The 18,630-nt window shown below is 48.1% G+C and overlaps 2 protein-coding genes across 3 annotated transcripts in view; one reads left to right on the forward strand and one right to left on the reverse strand.

The window, feature by feature from the left end:
* Positions 1–4,478, reverse strand: part of FOXJ2 (forkhead box J2) — a 32,445-nt gene extending 27,967 nt beyond the window's left edge. The window contains exon 1 of one of the 2 annotated variants that reach the window (XM_013199879.3): positions 2,934–4,478. The gene's annotated coding sequence lies outside the window, so the exon portion shown is untranslated. The remainder of the gene's footprint in view (positions 1–2,933) is intronic. The other variant, XM_048052973.2, reaches the window with a different exon arrangement.
* A 12,062-nt stretch (positions 4,479–16,540) lies between these two features.
* LOC106048089 (solute carrier family 2, facilitated glucose transporter member 3) overlaps positions 16,541–18,630 on the forward strand; it is a 30,890-nt gene continuing 28,800 nt past the window's right edge. Inside the window, exon 1 of the mRNA XM_013199881.3 lies at positions 16,541–16,684. Coding sequence (XP_013055335.2) covers positions 16,655–16,684 — 30 coding nt within the window. The 5' untranslated portion in view covers positions 16,541–16,654. The remainder of the gene's footprint in view (positions 16,685–18,630) is intronic.

Consider the following 18,630-nt stretch of genomic DNA (forward strand, 5'->3'; position numbering starts at 1 on the left):
TCTGGTTGCTAATGACAGAGATGTAATTCCTGTCTGACAGCTGTGTAAAATGAGATAATCATCTCAGCCCTGCTCTTGAGGGACAGCTGTCCATATCACAGTTGCCATTAGCCATACTTCCTTTCTGACACTTGAAGGGCCAAAGATCCAGACTGTGATGCAGACCGAATCTCCCACTACAAAGGTCAGCTGAAATTTACAGGAGGACGTAGTAAGCAAAGATACCAGTACCTCTGGGATAAGAAAAGACCTTCTTGGGAGACGTAAGCATTCAGATGTATTTTTATTGAAAAAAATACGTACTACTGTAGTCACAACCACATCTTGGACTGGGAAATGATATCCAAACTCCTTAAAAATCATTTATTCTGTTCCATTTGAAGTTGTCTGACTCTTTATTCTACCCCAGACGCTTGCCTACAGAACCAAAAGCAGATTTCAAGATAAAATCCAAGGAACTTACAGAACATATACTGAAACACTCATACAACCTCCTAACCTTTCAGTAATTTAATCCTTTTGACATAACTCTCCAGACCTTCTCATTGCATTTTACCTTAGGGCTTGACATACACCCAAGTTCTCAGATGAGAGTGGAGCACACGCAGGGCAGAATCACACCACTTCAACTTTAAAAGTCACCTTTTGGAATGACGAATGACCAAATTTAAATCTACAAATCCATACGCATGCATCTAAGTGTCTCTGTACGCTGAAGACTTCATTGCTTCTGTTAAGTCAACTCTACATTCCTGGACACTTAGGAGAATTAGGCTATTTACTTAGGTACCTAAATGTGGTTTCAGAAGTCTAATTTTAGGTGTTGTTGTTTAATATTCTTAATGTAAACTCTTAAAGACATAGTACTTTCATTCAAATGCGCCTATAAAGTACCTCGCACTTTTTATGAAGGTAATACTCTCCATTTTTCTTTCATGGATACGTCTGTATAAAATAAATGATGCAAAACAGCTGCAGTATTCCACCTCAGAGAAAGCTGCATTTTAGTCCGTGATAAACATTTGATGTAAATACCGGCATCACCACTGAAAACCTATGCTCCCAGAAAAACTACTCCCTCCCTTGATTTTATCAGTATGTCCTGGCTTTCGTATAGTTGTATTTTAGACTACAAGATCTTCGGAGCAGAGATTGTCTTAATTTTGTGTGTCTGAGTCAGCACCGACTGCACTGTCAGCAATTAACAAATAAATAGCGAGCAATTACACTACAGCATAGGAGTTTCAGCCCTGGATGTCTGTCACGAAAAAAGCTCTGATGCAAACTAAAAAAAATCATAATAACCAAGGGAAATATATACAAATATATAAATATACACACACAAAAAAATAATCATTGTAGGAAAGCAAAATTGTGTAAGGCTGGCATATATATTCTGTAAAGTGCCCTGGCATCCATCAGAGCCAAAAGCACTTGAAAAATGTCAAGTCATTACTGTGAGGATGGGGGTAGAGCAAGGTAAATTAACCTCTAAAGCATGAAAAGTTAGCTACCCCCTTGAATTTAACCTCTAGAGCATGAAAAGTCAGTTACCCCCTTGACTGTACAAAGGACAAAATGCCTGAGTTATCTCTTCTCTTGCGCTAGATAACACTGTACTCAAAACAGGCTGATTGCATAACTGTAGGGCAACAGGTAGGAGGGCATCTAACAGTACTCTGAATATACATCACTTCTTGATTCAGTCTCCCCTCAGCAAGAAGCACCTTCTCGAGCTACGGCTAACTGTCAAAATTCTCTGCAGAAATGGGGAATCGTTTTTGGAGGACCCTGGAGGCACCCTCTGCCTGATCTTACTGGCCACGTTCTTTCTTCAGGGTCTCCCTGTTCACTGTTCTCTGAAACGCATGCTGCGAGGCTTCCTGTCCTGGTCAAGGGCCCTTTGATCTTGGATTTCCTCACTGCTGCCTCGATGGAGAACACAAACAGGAGTATCTCAGGTGAGATACCCTTAGGTTTGATTCTTCTGCTACAGGAATCTGCTTTGACTTCGTTGGAAATGAAGTCTCCCTTGGACTCGATTTCTCAGGAAATCACGTTAGCATCAGAATACTCATCTGAGGCTGGAAATTAACCGTCTCGTCTACAGAAAGCAGACAGCTTGGCTCACGACCGCACCAGCGTTACCATTCACGTGAGCACAGGGTAAAACACACATGAAGACTGGTAGCAACAGAACGGCTTCTTCTGGCTTTCAGAGCAGGTTCCCCTAGCACTACCATGATTTTCATTCCTAGGCCCCTAAGCACAACAGAACCCACTCTCAAGGGCACTCGTACCAGCATTCACTCCACAGCCCCGAGGTACAGCAGGACACGCGTCTCTGGGTGCTAGCACCGGGATCTGTACGTTCGGATCCCAAGCACAGGAAGGTCTGCATCCCACGATGATTTTATTCCCACCGTTATTTGCATAAGAGGGCACTCAAGGAGACCACCTGCCATTCCAGCCCCATGGATGCATCCTTGGGCACCAGCACTACAAATCTCCGTCTGTATCTCCTCAATACTTTTTGGCCAATATTATTATCCTTCTCAATGACCCCTGAATGGAAGAAATTCACTCCACACCAGAGATGATGAAGGCTGAGCCCAGGAATAATACACCAGTGCAATAAAATAGAAGGGAGAGGACAGTGAGGTTTCTTACAATTAATTAGAGTTAAGGTCTCCAATAAACTAAATAGCGAGAAAATAAATCAGATCAATTACACACAGTGTACAAGACCGCTAAATGACAGAGACGGAGAAAGACTGCCATAAGGAGGTTTGGAAAAGGTTCAGAAACAAAAGGAGAGAAAAAAGATTAAAAGGAAAGTAGATACGGTGAGAGAAGAGACGTGGAAAACAAAGATAGAAGGCAAAAGAGAAGGACAGATAGGAATAGGGAGGTGATATAATGCGGTCACTCACTCTGACTGGAAGATTCTTCTGGAGGGAGGTGGGTTATCTTCAGTGCTGGTTTCTGGGGTGCTGCTCTTCACACTTCTCTGAGACCCATCCTCAGAATGTTGCTGTCAGTTATTCCAAGTGCTTCTTCAAGAAATATTTCGAGGGCGTGGGGATTGCAGATTAAATCAGAATCTTGAGTATTATAACAATCTGCCTGGGACTGTCACCCCCCTAAAACTGCTGGTTTTATCCCTGGATGGAGATCCTCTCTCCCTTTTGGCAGCTAAAACCTAAAGGGGTGTTCCCCTGGGAGACAGCCTTTTCTTCTCCTTGCCGTCTGTCAGATTGGGAAAATTTATCTCAAATAATCTCCCTACCTGGAAGTCTCTTCTCTTTCCTGTAGGTGCACCTTGTCCTTAGGGGTGGCGGGACCACTTTCTGTGAAATAATTCTTGCTAATTCTGCGGATATTATCAGGGATATCTGTCTCTTTCCCTGCAGTTGGGAGGTGTGTCGTCTCTCCTTGCAGAGAATACTTGGAGAAAACCCTCTTGGGGTTAGGGAATGAGGGATCTTCCTTGGGAGGAAGGAGGATCAGGTCAGTATTGCAAATTGCCTTTATCTCCAGTGGCTAACAGCAACTGGAAAAGGGAAGAAGAGTATCTAAATTTGCCTGTGCTTTCTCTGCCGTCTACCAAGCAGATATAAATAATTAAAACTACTAGATAAGCATCGGGGGCTTCTGCTTATTTCTGTTTTGGGAACTGCCTCCCTTGGGCACACGGGGTTTCTTCTGTGGAGGCTCCCTGCTCTGGGAAAGAGCCGGTTAGGGGCCGTCTCCCCTGCTCGGGGGAGGAATTTCCTCACCCGGGAGATACGCAGCAGGGGGTGAGGAGGCGCTAAGGGTTATTCCTGCGACCCTCAGAAGCCGGGGGGCTGAGGACGCCTCTCCCCTAAATAAGCATGGAAGTCGCTCCAGGAGGCTCTTTCCCACCGCCTCTCGACAGCTTTCTGGGGCTCGATGCCGGGCCCTCTGCCCGCCCCCGGCTGGTTAGCGGGCCCGGGGGCGAGCGCGAAGCCCCCCGCGGGCGGCCGGCGGGGTCGGAAGGGCTCTGCGGGCGGTGGGTCCGCCCTCGGCCGGCGGGCGAGGCGGGAGGGGGGGGGGGGGGGGGCGAGGGCCTGCCGGGGTGCCCCCCGCCGGCGCGGGGCTCCCTAGCGGGCTGCCTCCCTCCCGGCGGCGGGGCGGCTCTCCGTGCCCCCGGCAGGCCGCGGGGGTCCCCCCACCCCAGCCGTCCGGAGCTCCGTGCCCCGGCTTCCCCCCCCAGGCCCCAGCTCCTCTCGCCCGGGCCCGGCTACCGCGGGAGGCCGCGGCGGGCCGCGGGGCTGAGCGGCCGCCTCCTCCGCCGCCGTCTGCCGGGCCTCGGCTGTCGCTCCCGGGGGCTCCCCGGGCTCCGGTGCCGGGGCGGGGAGGGGGTGGGGGTGAGGGGGGGGGCCGGCCGGGCGGCGCTGAGTCCCTCCAGGCCCCACCGCTCCCGCGACTGCTGCTCCTGGCTGCGGCTCCGCTGCAGGCCCCGGCTCCTCCCCGGCCGCCGCTCCGCCTCCTCCGGCTCCCCCCGGCCGCGGCCGCCCCCGCCTCCGCGGGTTAAGGAGGCGCCGGCGGGCGGGGGGCGCGGGCCCACGCCCGGGGGGCGCAGCGGGGAGAGCGGCCGGGGAGGCCCGGGGGCGAGCCCGGCTGCAGGCGCACACCCACCCCCCCCCTCGTCCGCCTGGCACCGCTCCCAAATGGCCGCCAGCCCCTCTGCCTGCAGCCCCCTGCCCGGCACGGCACGGCACGGCACGGCACGGCAGGGCGCCCCTACCTGTCGTGTCAGCGCTGTGCCGTGCTCCGGCCCTCCCGCCCCCGGTTCAGGATCTCCGTCCCTGCTGATCTTCCTTCACGCCATGCGTTTGTCCGCAACCTATCGCAGCAACGTCGCCAGATCTTAACGAGGCCTTTCCTCCGTAGTCTTTACTGCTGTCCCCCCCTAACACGTTATAATCAGCCGAGTCGGTGCAGAGATCCCTGTGAGCTGCACACCGTGTTGTCTCACTTCCACCCAGTTGGCTGAAAATTGTGAGTCTCGTGCTGGTATGCTGCAAGGCTGGTTTTGGAGACACGGACCGTCCATGATGTCAGAACACGACAGGGGACTGCCCAGTGAAGTGACTTAGATAATAGATCAAATACTCCAAAACGTGCATGGGAGAAGGAAGAGCCAGTGTATGAGATCCCCCTGAGTGTGAGGCCAGTGCTGTAGGGTGACCGCTACTGCATGGAAATCTGAAATGCACAAACGTGTAATAGCCACAGGTTCCCTGCCAGTCATCTGGAGGGCTCCCTGTCTTTGACAATCTCTTCTTTCCACGGCGAGCTTCATATTTGCATCCCTCCAAGCAGTACCACTGCTACGGAACTTGGAGCTTAGGATGTGAAATACACTGGGGGGTGAAATACATTTATTTTCTGAGTAAATTTCTTATTTTTTTCTTCTGTGAACTGTAATATGAAAACTGTTCTGATGGCTCAGCCGCTGTTGTAAGACTTGCTACTTTTTCAGGGCTTAGTTTTTTCTTGTATCTACCAGAGACTCTTTGCATTCCTTCAACAGGTCAAAATCTGTGCCAAACTCCCATGCCTTCATTTCAGGAAGTACCAAGAATTAACACTTGATGTCCACTCTCTCAGGAAGTTTGTGCCCTCTTCTCCCAAACCAAACCTTTGTTCTGCTTCTATGCCAGCAGCTCTGGCGGGAGCGCTTTTCCCTGTGCTATTATCTACTCTTCTCTCTGCCAAGGATGATTCCCTGTCCCTTTACACACATTATTCTCTCATTACAGATCCCATTACAGTGTTCGCATTCATTACCAAGGGACAACATCCATGTCTTCGCCCTCACCTCTGCAGGCCACGACAGAGCTCTGCCCCATTCTCGTTGTTCCCCAATCTTGCTCCAGTTCTGGGTAAGCACCTCAGCTCCTACTCCCTTGGCTTTCTACCTCTCCTTAGGATTTCTCTTTGGGGTGCATGGTCTTTGTTCCTCCCTGCTATTCCCACACCAAGTCCTCCAGTCCCCCTCTTGTGAGGATTTGTGTCCGTGTTGTGCATAGGCTCATCACTCTGCTGAGAGACATGACAGGGGCATCATTATGCTGGGAGGAACCAGTAAGTGGTATCTGCACGTTGTTTGATTTACAGCCAACTGCAGAAGCGTTGGAAAACTGCAGTTGGACTCAACATGTTTCAGGTATCCCATGTGTATTCCCCATTTATTTTTCCTGTGTGTGTCCACTGTCTTCTCCCACAAGTTAACGTCTGAAATATTCTCTGTTTTTTACAGACAAAACGATCTGATGTAATTGACTTACTCTGCTACATGAAAGGACATAAATATAAAAATGCTATTAAATGCAAAAAGGGGCTTTGAGAGGCAGCTATGTGTTGCAGAAATACATAGAAGATAATGGATCGTGACCCCATTGTCACATTTAGTATTCTGAGAACAGAATGACCCATCCCAAAGCCTCTGCAAGCTAAGTAGAAGGTAGGGGATAGCAGATGGGGACATGAAAAAAGAGTAAACTAGTCATCATGCAACTTATTTTTACATTACATTCGATGTATTTCATCCTTCTCCCATTTTTTCAAGATGCCACTGGTTTTGTACATGACTGAATTGTCAATGTTTATTTAGGCAAAGCTACGAATTTTGACAGATGGGTAGGGGGCAGCTGGGGCTTCTGGTATCCAGGAAGGTGTAGGAGGTGGCTTTGTTTTTTGGCAGTTAGGACACCGAAACTCGTGGCATTTGGGAAGGAATTCTTCTACATCCTGACTAAAGGTTTGTTCCTTCCGCGTGTGACAAGCACGCATCTCTGCAACCTAGCATAACGTACAGGTAGCCTGACATATTTTTCCCTCAAATTTACTTTTTTTTTTTCTTTTCTTCCAAAACCACATCTTTATTTCTTACCCAGGAAAACATTTGATGTGTCTGTATTTAAGTACGTATACGTAAGTTTATTTTTCTTGCCAGTGTTCTGGGCCCTGAATCATTTCTTGTAGCGCCATATAAAAATATTTTTGAGCACTTTCTGCGTACTAACGTGTAATGACGCCCAGGGTAATTAAGAGCCGAGACTCGGGGGCTTAAAGCAGGGCGTTTTAAACGCGTGCCTAGGGCCTCGGCTGCTAAAGGCGCCGTGCACCCTGCACCGCGTTCACCCCTTCGCACGCAGACGCCGCGGCTCCAGCAGCCGCCCCCCCGCCTGACGGGCTCTCTCCGCCCGCTTCGGCCCGCGCAGCAGCCCCGCTCTGCTCGCGGGTCCCCTCCCTGCAGGCTCGGCTCCGCCCCCGGCCCCCACCTGGGCCTGCCCCTCCGCGGCGCCACCTTAAGAGCGCGCGGAGCCCCCGCTGGCAGCGCCCGGCGGCCCCGCCCCGCCCCGTGCTGGGGCCCGCCCGGGAACGTGCGCTGCGGATGCGGCCCTGGGCCCGGCCCGGCCGCCTCAGGGGCTGAGGGGAGACTCGGGGGCGCCCGGCGCGCGCCCTGCCCCGCCCCGCCCCGCCCCGCCGCTCGCGCGCGCCCGCTGGCGCCTTCGTTCCTCAGCGCGCACCCATGGCGGGCGGGGCGAGGGCGGCCCGCAGCTCGGCCCTGATTGGCTCGCGCGCCCACCCGGGAGCTGCTATTGGCCGGCTGGCGCCCGTCAGTCAAGTGACTCACAAAGGGCCGCGCGGACGCTTGCAAGAGAGGGGCGGGCGGCGGAGAGGTCACTTCCTGTCCGCGGACTGCGGCTTCCGGTCCAGTCCTCGGACTCGGGGCGGGTTCGGCCGGCCTGCGGGAGGAGGCGCGCGCATGCGCCGAAGGGTGGTTGCGCCCCCTCCCCCCCCCCTTTGCGCACGTCACGGCGGGACGGTGGCCGGCCGGGGGGGGGGGCGCGAAGGCGCAGCCCTGTCAGCGCCGGGTGGGGGGGGAGGTGAAGCGCTGAGTTTCCACGCAGGCTCTCGGCAGCCTGTTCTATCTGTTGTAATACACCTGGTAAAGGAGTAAATGCAGCCCAGGAGAATTGACGGTCCCACCTCTGACCGCCCACAGAAGCACAGTTTACACACGAATTATCTCTGCCGTGGGTCTCCCCTTGCTTTCAAACAGGACCTGTAACTGTATGAACCCGTCCCTGAAACTCTCAGGAGTCTAAGGGATGCTGGCTGTGCTTTTAATATAGGAACTCCTTTTCAAAAGCAGGAAAATCCCAGCCTTGATTTCTCAGCGGCAGTTGGTTTATTCTTTTTCTCCAAGTCTGACTTCGCGGTCTCCGTGCCATTGCATGAGGCTGCCATAGTCATTTTTTAGGCTACAGCTGCACTTCAGTGTGCTTTGAGGCAGGTAGTTCTGTGAGCTGCAGAACTAACAAAGGCAGGTTTCTTATCAGTTGTGGTCTCGTAGCTGGATTCTTTCATGTCTGATAAGGTACACTGAAGCTTTTCCCCTAATTGGTGCGTTTGTAATGTCTCTTTTCATTCTGGTTCTCCTATGCCTTTTAAATTTTCAGTTTGTACCATGACCTCCCCGTCTGCAAGGACGCAAATAAAGTCATTCTGCTGTATTTGGGCTCTTATTTTCATGAACCCTGTAGGAGTTCTCTACTTTTTAGATCCCTGCAAGTAGCCTCTCATTCTTCCCGTAGCTTTATAGCAAAGGTTTGAAGCTGGGTGACCAGCTTTTCCCTCAGTCCTTCAGACAGGTATAGTGGCCGTAGGTAGGTAGCAGAGCAGGTCTCATTCCCAAGGATCGTGAGCAGGAGATTCCTGTCTGCCCAAGGTCAAATGCCCTATTTGAAAGAACGACATGGCATCTTATCTTAGGTAAATTTTCTTACTACCCACCTCTGTGTATTTGGAGGTGGTGACTTTTTTAAGGCTTGGTGTTGTTGAAACTCTTTTTATGTGAAAGATTAAATACTCACAGAGACATAAATAAGTGGATTTTAAACCCTGGTCTTTAGGACAGTCACTCAGTATATGGGAGATACCAGCTAGATTTTATTAGGTCCAAAGTGACAAGTACTTGATAAAAAATAATTAATTAATTGTTCAGAACGTGGTATCTCTGATAGAAAGCAATGTGGGGAGAGGAGTTGGAGTCCTGATCTCCCACCAGCTGGGGAGATTGTTTTAACTGTGAGATGCTTTGTCTTCCACACCCCTTCCTATGTGTTCCCTGTGGTTTAGAAGTGCTGTGAATGGGCCTTCTGGTCAGATTGGCTGGGGAAAACCATGCTTAGGAACCTTGTTCTGGAGCTTCAACTCAAGCTGAAAAGCTTGGAGGGTGAAGTCAGATCTGACAGAGTCAGCATTACAACAAGTAAGTGCTGCTTAAATGCAGACTCCTGTGCAACTCGGGTGCTCATAAGGCCAGAGAGCAGCTGATTGCTGGGGCTGGAGGAGCTTTCTCGGGAAGAGAGAATTTGCAGGCACGTCAGTGAATGAACTGAATATATTCAACATTCATTTTCAATTCATACAGTTTTTCCTTCAGTGTGAAACATCCGACAAGATTTCCGTGAGAAAATATTTCCATGATAATTGCAGTTTACTGAATCACAAGGTTTACTAAGTGATACTACTTAGTTCAGACTTATGAAGTACTCACAAGTGAGACATTTCAGTAGTTAAGCAAACTGATAATGAATAGCAGATTCTTGGGCCCAAAAGCCCGCTGATCTATGGTTACAGATGTTATGTTACTATGGACTCAATGAATATATAGGAAAGTTACAAAGTGATTTTCCTCTGAAAAGCTGTACGTAAAAAGGTACCTTCTTACTCAGCAGTTAAGTTGCTTAGGTATGTTCTGACTAATCTTCTGACTTAAGTGACTGAAATATTTTTTACTGTTTTTCTTGCTTGTTAGCCCTGCAGAATTAAAATAGCTCTGAGAGAGGAAGCTGGATACTACTCCTGCCTGTATTGAATCGACAGAATTGTATTCTAAGTTTAAGTTAGTTAGAGTGAACAAACCAAAAGATCATTTAGTAGCTGTCCTTAAAGGAACCCCTGTTTTGTGTATGAAACTTTTGGTCTTCATATCCGGCAATGGTGCCAAGGAAGAAAAGCTGTGGTCTCACATCCCAGGACCGGCAGCTAGAAAAGCTCCGTCTGCCTGTAAATGTGGACAGAGGTTGCTGTGAAGCAGTGAATGTAGGACCACTTCGAGTCACTTTTCAAAGAGCCCCTACATTTCATAAACACTGAAGCACAGTGAGGCTGACTAACTGTCTACCACTTCAAAAGCAGACGGTGTGAAAATGCAGACAGGATACAAAGTTTGATCGCAATAGCTCACACTAATGAGCAGTTCGTGCTGTTGCATCCTGACTGAGAACCAGGCATCAGCGTTAATAGTAAAAGATTAAAATCCTTAGAAGTGCTGCACATACATATAATATCAGGCATAATAATAGTCTTGGATGACAAGCATCTCAGTGGATCAAAAGAAAAGTAGGATACCTGTGTGACTTAAGTTATAATTTCTGAGAAACCTGGAGTCACGCAAGAGAGTCTTCAAAATTTACAGTAGACAGAAGCTTGAATTTGCAGCATGTAATAATTAGGACGGAAGCTGGAATAGGGAGTCGAAGTGCAAACAATGAAATGAATGAAAAGTATAAATGAGAGTCTTTCAGGGTGTGAGAATCAGGAAGTCTGTGAAAGAATTAGTGGATGTGTTGGATCAAGGGAGGTTAAAGAGAACAATTAAGAAAAACTTTGCTTTTTCTTATCCAACTCCAATTCTGAGGATGTAGGAGACTTTTTATATTATTGTGTTGCAATGCTACACCATCCTGTTCATCTTGATAGTGAAAAGGGATTACTAATACAGGTCACTTTTTGGCCATTATTTGTTTCATATTTGAATTCATGGACTTGGCATAAATAAAAAGAACATTTGGATGAAATTTGCTGATAACACAACAGCAGAATGATCAGGGTTTTACAGAAGCATACTGAAAGACCTCTGAAATTTGGATGAGCATCTGAATCTCGCATAAGATTCAGGTATGTAAAATTTAGTGCCAAGAATTACCTTTGTTGTTGTCGTTGTTGTTGTTGTTGTTTTCCTGTGGGAACTCACCAATTGGAAATGGGACAGGAGGAGAAGAGGAACCTTTGAGCACATAAGATGAATTGCTAAAAGATAAATCAGAGAGTATCAACAGAATTTTCTATAAATTTTCTATAAGAGGAAAAGAAAAAGTAATGTTGCACCAGTACAGGTGAAATCTCATATTTAATATTGTGAATAATTCTGATTAGTCATTCTCAACAAAAATTCTTTCAAGCAGAAGCAGGTGTAAGAATAGCTTCTAGTATTTTCTGAGGACTATGATCCTACCAGTAGAACGTAAAAATCTTGCCTAGTAAAACAAAGCCTTGGAAATATTCTGATGACTGGCTAAAAACACACATGACAGTAATCAACGTGTAGGAAAAAGAGCTTTTGAGGGAAAGGATAGTACTAATTTAAGAACAAATAGGTATAGCATGGCCAAAGTTGAACTGTAGAAAGAAAAATCCAACACTGAGAAGGGACTTTCCAAAATGGCCTTCCTTAGATTGTGGGAGCGAAAATCCTAAAAAATTCTAAGCATGCAGGGCAAGATGAGAACAAAAACTGCCCTATAGGCAGCAAGCAAGGGACAATTAAACAATTCATTTTCATCATGGTAAAAGGTTAAGAGCAAAATGTTTTAAGGATCCACCCTGTGTTCTTGTGCATTTATTAATCACGTGGAAGGAGAAGGGAAAAGTGAACAGTGAAGCAACAACCTCTGCAGAAGACAAAGTAATTCAGAACAGTGGTATGAGAGCGGATTTTGGAAGACTTGAGTCAGACCTAAACAAGGAAGATGACCAGACAGCACAACAGAAAATGAAATTCAACGTCAACAGTGCAATAGCAAGGGGAACATGTAGAGTGACGTTACCCCTTCAAGGTTTTAAATTAGCTGTATAATCATAGCCATGAGATTTCAGCACCGGTGTGGACAATCTTGTCTGAATGCTCTGTGTAGGATGCATGTCTGGCCTTAAATGTGAGGTTTTGGGAAATGGTGACATGAATGATTAAGGCATGTAAAAGCTCTCTGAGAGAGGTTAGAAAAACTGAGGTTGCTGTTTTGTAAAGGAGAGATATAAAAGTGTCCAGACAATTTATAAAGTAATTACTGGAGCGGGAAAAGTAAAGTTGAGAACTTCTGTTCTTCCTGTATCACAATATGAGAACAAAGTGACCATTCAGTGAAACTGAGGAGTGAAAATGGGGTAATGCTTTTCCACGTCATGAAATTACACCGATGAATTCATTGCTGAAGGAAGTGGTTGAGCCAAGCAGCTTCCAGAAAGAACTGAACAAGTAGCTCTCATGAGTATCTTGAGGAAATGAAAATACATTTAGGAAAGGGGTATTTGGTACAGTTCTGTCCACATGAGCTGTTGAGAGGTTGTGACGGGGAACATCCTGGCTGAGGATGCTGAGCTATCTGGTACGTGACTGATGCCCAGGAGAGACTGTAGTGAATGATGTCCCAAAGGTGTGTGAGTCACACTGAAACACGACTGAATTTAAAGTGAAGACACAGTGGTTGAGAAAGGGGCTGACTAATGTTTCATTTCATGGACTGGCACCTGCTGTCCTACTCTTCCACTCAGCCTAAGGTGGTATAGTGGAAACAGGAAATGAAAATAACCATTTAACTTGAATTCAATTCAGTTTATTCTCTGAACTATTAATTTTCTTATCAGTCCACACTTGAGAGCACAACATATTCCTTCAAGTGGGGTTACCATTTGTCAGACATTGTCCTAATCGCAGGTTTTTGTTTTTGTTTTTGTTTTGTTTTGTTTTGTTTTGACAAGGGTGCTATTTATATTGTGCAATTGGCAGTTTACAGAAATAGTCAGCATAAGATGCCTGTGTGTCTGAGGAACCAGCAACTGGGATAACTGGGTAACTGTGTTCTTTCTTATACATAATCAGAAGACTTTTTTTCTCAAACATTTGAGGAGAAACAGGATGAATAATTTAAAAAAAAAAAAAAAAGGATATTTACTAATGCCTGTAGAAGGATTTCAAAGGATTTTTGAATAGCTGATATCCAGAAGATACTTCTCTCTTATTACGGAGTCCATGTCCATGTCACTCCATGTCCATGTCACTCCATGTCCATGTACTACATGGTAATGCACTCCACTGCAATGCATTTGACCTATTGAACAATGTTGCCAGTAACCTGGATCCTGAAAACTACGAAGAAGCTCTGATTTTCTGAAAGCAATGCAGCCAAAAAGAAAAAAAGAAAGAAAGAAAAAAAAAGTGAATAAACTTGATTAAGTCATCATAATGCATTGCAATCAAGCATTACATGTAGAGACTTGCTAGTGAAAGAAGAATTTGGACCTAAACTGCATTAGTCCCTTGCCCCATTTGAGTTTGGTACCATGCATAGATGCTGCAGTAATTGGAAGGTATGAAAAGTCAACAGTGTTTATGGATTGGCTCAGTTCCCACTCAGAGACAAAGGCTGTGTCTGTGGTAGTAAATTAGACAAGACTGCTCTCTGGTTCTGAGGCCAGCAGTATGGCCAGAAGTGGCCATACTGTTAAACTCTTACCCTCCGTGACAGTCTGGCTGTGTGCAGGCTTCCCTCTGGGAACAGTCCTTGCCATGTGCTGACTCCTAAACTGTGAACAGAGCTGTTTGGAAGATTGCTAGTTGGTTGCCAATAAATAAATAAATTAAATTAAATAAATCAAATTTCACTGCTGGGGAACACTCCCAGTCGCTTGGAGTGAATGAATATCCACCCCAGCCTCAGCTGTAAAAAATCATCAGTACTCTTGGAAAAATCATTTGTCTATGAAGTTTCTAGGGGCTCCTCTGTCTTTCAAAACCATGTGACCCATTGCTGTCACCCTGTGGTGGGATGAGGTTGCTTTGTTTCGGAGCAAAGCAGTAGGTTGGTAGGTCAGTCAGGTTTCTCTTGGGCTGCCTAGGTTTGTGATGTCTGTGGAAGCAGGGGTTTAACTCAGGATGGCTAACAACTCTTTCGAGCTGAGTGCCTCTCTCTGATCTTTGGTCAGTTGTGAATGCACTGGGCTGAATGCGAAGCTGAAAGATGTAGCGCTAGAGAGCTGGATGAGAAAATCACTGCTGGTTATGAGTCCCTCAAACTCTCAGCCTTCTGTCTTCCCAGGGCAGGCCAGTACTTATGTAGAGAATAAAAAATAAATTACCTAAAGTGAAGGATATTTTCAACCGCACCAGGACTTCTCCAATTGATCCCTGCTGGAGATGGGAATGTTGCACTGCAGGGCTCCTTCCAGGGGCCGCACTGAGGGTCACGGTATGGCCAAAGATCCCCATACAGTCCCACTGCTGTTGTTTTATTGCTGTGAGTGCAGCTGCTGCTGACTGAACTCCCCTGGGGTCTACATAAACTGTGAGATGGGGCTAGTGATCACTGCACTTCTGTGGTCAGTCTCACATGGGGCAGAAACCTGTGCACCAGCGTCCACACGGAGTTGGAGAGCGGCTTGCTGCTCCTCAGATTTCATGGGCTGGGTCACTGGGAGTGACTAAATGTCGTGAGTCAGCCCTGCCTTTGAGAACACTGGAATGGGAAATTCATCAGGTACTCTGTGCCTGAGTGGTCAGTTTGTGGGAGTTCGGGCAAGATGGTCACAAGGCCGGGTGTTCACACAGGCAGAGGTGGCTGAGCTGGCACAAGGAACAGGCAGAAGCGAGGCTGGCATGGAAGGGAGGCACGAAGGCAGGGCTTGAGCAAGGAGTTAAGCATAGCTGGGAGCCAACGCTGAACGAGAACTACTGTCAAATGCCATCAGGATGCCCTCCCTCTGAATTGTCTGCAGAGTTTTGGGATCTGGTCCCATCCTTAAATGGGAAGGGAATTATTCTATACCAAAACACAAGGAGATGAGAAGAGGGTGATTTTTTTTTTTTTGCTATCTCTTTTATTCTACAATTTAAGCCAGGCTCAACCCTTTCTGCACAACAGTACCCACGAAAGGAGCACATGTGAGCAAACCATCTGATGTGAGATTCCTGCATTCTGTGAGACATCGGCCACTACGCCAGAGATGGAGCCCTGAAGTAGACAAATAGTCTGAAGATGGCTGCTGGTTTTTAAGTCCCTTGGTAAGCAGGGGCACGATCTTATAAATCCTGTTGATTTCTGCAACAGGCAGACGGGGTTAGTAATTTTACATTCATTAACTGACCCACAGTGGGTGACTCATTCAGCAGCTCACAGGGATGAAGTGAATCTTTCTGATTTAGGGCCAGCTAAACCACAAGCTTCAGAAGTTAGGAGGGACTCTTGACTGCAGCACGTGGAGTACTCAAGAAAATTGCCAGTGTTGAATTGAGAACTATGAAGAAGACTTGCAATGCAGGTATAACAAGAAATTTAATAACATTAGACTAAATAATAAAAAAATAATCCAACAACACTAGCATACTCCCCTCTAACATGAAAAATTTGTGATGTGGCAAGAGTAAGGGCCTGTGGGATAAACAGAGGCGAATAAGCACCTCTCAAAGAATGGCAGGGGTGGGGAGGGGGTGGATCTTGGTATTTATTTATTTATTTATTTATTTCCAAGTGCTCGTCAGGTATCCACCAGATGGCAACAGAAATCCATTTTTTACACGTCAGGATTCTGCAGGCAGACTCGCTGAATTCCAGCTGCTTTCCCGTCTGGAAGATTTACAGGGCTGCAAAGCCTGCACTGCTACCAAAAAGAGACAGAGGCGGAGAGAGAAAGGAAAAAGCCTGCACGAAAAGCCAACGTGGTTTTGTCATCTCTAGGCATGCCTATGCTGGCTTTTTACCGAGTCGGCTTGGGTAGTTGAGGACGGTGAGGAAGTGGTGCCTGGCAAGCTGAATCTTCCCTGGGAAGCTGCGGCGGGTTGGTGCAGCCTGCTGTGCAGCCTGCGTGGTGCTGCCCTTGCTCGTGACTGAGCGTAGTGTGCACACGCCAGCCCATGCTGCAATCAACCGCCTCTGCTGGCTGTGCAGATGTATTCTCGGTGACCCAGAAACAAAAATAGCTACGGGTGGATTCAGGACAGGCTCTGAGGTGGATGGTCAGGCCCCGGGAGAGCCCCTGGGCAGCGCTGTAGCTGGGAGCGATGCAGGCTGGCTGGGGGGCGTTTGCAGAGCTGCTCGGGAGCCCCGTGCCGCGGGTTTTATCCTCTCGGCAAAACTCATTTTCTCCGGCAGCCTCTGTCATATCTTGACCTTAGATGCCTTGAGCTCTGCTGCCATGGGAACTGCTTGCTCTTCCTGCCGTACCGTTCGCTTACTGTCTGTGGCAAGCAATGAGCTGCCAGTCAGACACTGCGGTAAATCACCCACGTCTTCTGCAGCCTCTGCCGCTCGGCAGCGGGTGGTCCTGGCATGTCCCTGCTCCCCCTGTTTTGCAACAGGTCCTTCCGAGCAGAAGTGCTGCCAGCTTTTAGCCCTGTCCCCAAGCAGAAAAGCAGTGTTTAGCGGCCCGAGGAGGGCGGCCCGCAGGTCCCCGGGGGCGAGAGGCGCATCACAATCCCCTGCCTCACAACCCGCCCCGTTCGGAGGCAGAGGGCTGCGGGCGGCTGGGTGACCGCTGGGAACTGAAGCCTTAAAAAATGGCCCTCTCTTGCCCGGGACTGGCCGAGGTGAGTTCGCAGAAGGGAGAGGGGAGGGAGGGCGTCTCTGCCCGGCGGTCCTGCAGGCGTGCAGGGAGAGGGAGGGGAGAAGGAGCGGGGCAGGGGCGGGGGGAGCGAAGAGGGAGGGCACAGAGGGGGCGGAGCGGGGAGCAGAGCCCCCAGGGCTGCAGGGGGAGGCTCCGGATCAAGAAGGGGGAGCGCAGAGGCGCCGTGAGGATATCCGCCGTGCTGAAACGCCTGCCGAGATAAAAGCAGGCCTGAAAACCCGTCTAGAGCACGTCGCTAAAAGCAGGGCAAAGGAAGTGCTCAGTTAAAAAAAAATTAAAAATCTAGAGATCGGAACCTAGGGAAAAATGGGACTTGGCTGTGAGCCCACCATCATACAAGCACGGGAAGGAAATCCAGAAACTCCTCCAATACACACGCAGCAGACACATGACACACGCTGTAGATCCCCTGGGGAAAACAAAAGGAAAACGGGCTCTGCTGTAGCCAAATAAGAGTGCCTTCTGCATTGCACTGCCAACAGAAAAGCTGTAGCAAATTTTACAGAGCCATGCGATTCTCGGGAGTAGGCCAACAAGTTCTTCATGTGTGTTAAACCAAGATCATGCATCAGTACTTTTTAAGCACAAAAGGATGCAGCAAAACATATTTTTTTTCATGCTATTTAACATGCTATGAACGCATGCCTCCACGTTGTTTTGTAAATGATGTAGCCTTTCAGGGCTTCTGCTCGTCATTTCGTCGTAGCTTCTGCCCCCTTTTAACAGCAGTGAGGAAAGAAAACCAGACCACTGGAGGAAGCTGTTAAGTGCCATAAGGAGATGAGAATGCTGTGGGATATTAATATGCATTTAAAGGCGTAAAAGAGCTACGAATTTAGTAGATTTGGTGTGTTGATACCACGTATAACTAGTAACACAATCCAAACGTCCAGAACTTAGCTATGAATTCCGCCAGTAGTTCAGCCATTCTCAGCCTTAAAGGAGAACTCTGTGGCTCAGCTAAGAGCGACATTTTTGGGGGCCCCCTGGGACCCGCAGTCCCGCACCCTGCCGCAGCACCCCGCCACTCCCTGCCGGTTCCCCCTGGGCAGTGGCCAGCAGAGGGGAGTGTTGGAGTGGTTGGTGCCCCTCGTGCAATCCAGTTTTTGCTGCCACCTGCCCTCTCCTAGATAGGAAAGGCAGCACTGGAAGGTGGGATCAGGCCTCTTTGTTGTTCTTGATGTTAGCTGTTACTCAGCCCTACCTGCAACCTTTTGCTTTTATGCTTTAACTCCATCTTATTTTCTAGTCATAGAATCACAGAATGGTCTGGGTTGGCAGGGACCCTAAAGACCATCCAGTTCCAATCCCCCTGCCTTGGGCAGGGACACCTCCCACCAGACCAGGTTGCTCAAAGCCCCATCCAACCTGGCCTTGAAGACTTCCAAGGATGTGCATCCACAGCTTCTCTGGGCAACTTGTTCATCTTGGCTGTCCTCTGGGCTTGTTCTAATACATTTGTGTCCTTCTTACACTGGAGGCCCCAGAGCTGAAAGTCTCTTTAGTTCCCTTTCTGCCTCCCTTTATTGTTAGCAAAAGTCCTTCCAGATCCTGACCTCACCTAATCCATATCTAAGGCGCAAAACACGTCCTTTGTTTTTCTTTCTTTCTCTCTTTCTCTCTCTTGTCTTTGAGGAAGGAGTGATAAACTCCCAATGAGAAACAAGCAAATATTAACATGAACGCATAAGAAGAGGAAGTAACAAAATGAGAAAGGCCATGTGATTTTTTCTGAGAATGGCTAAAAAATATGTTGCGGGTAGCAGAGTCTGAAGGGGGAAAACAAAGAGTTGTGTGCTGTTTGGGGTGATGGAGAAATTGTACAAAAGAGCCTCTTTGGGGAAGACAAGAAGGAAAAAGAGATGGGTTCCAAATGAGAAAGACCAGAACAAAACTGAGGAGAGACCC

This window comes from Anser cygnoides, chromosome 1 (genome assembly GCF_040182565.1).
Source record: "Anser cygnoides isolate HZ-2024a breed goose chromosome 1, Taihu_goose_T2T_genome, whole genome shotgun sequence".
NCBI classification, from domain to species: domain Eukaryota; kingdom Metazoa; phylum Chordata; class Aves; order Anseriformes; family Anatidae; genus Anser; species Anser cygnoides.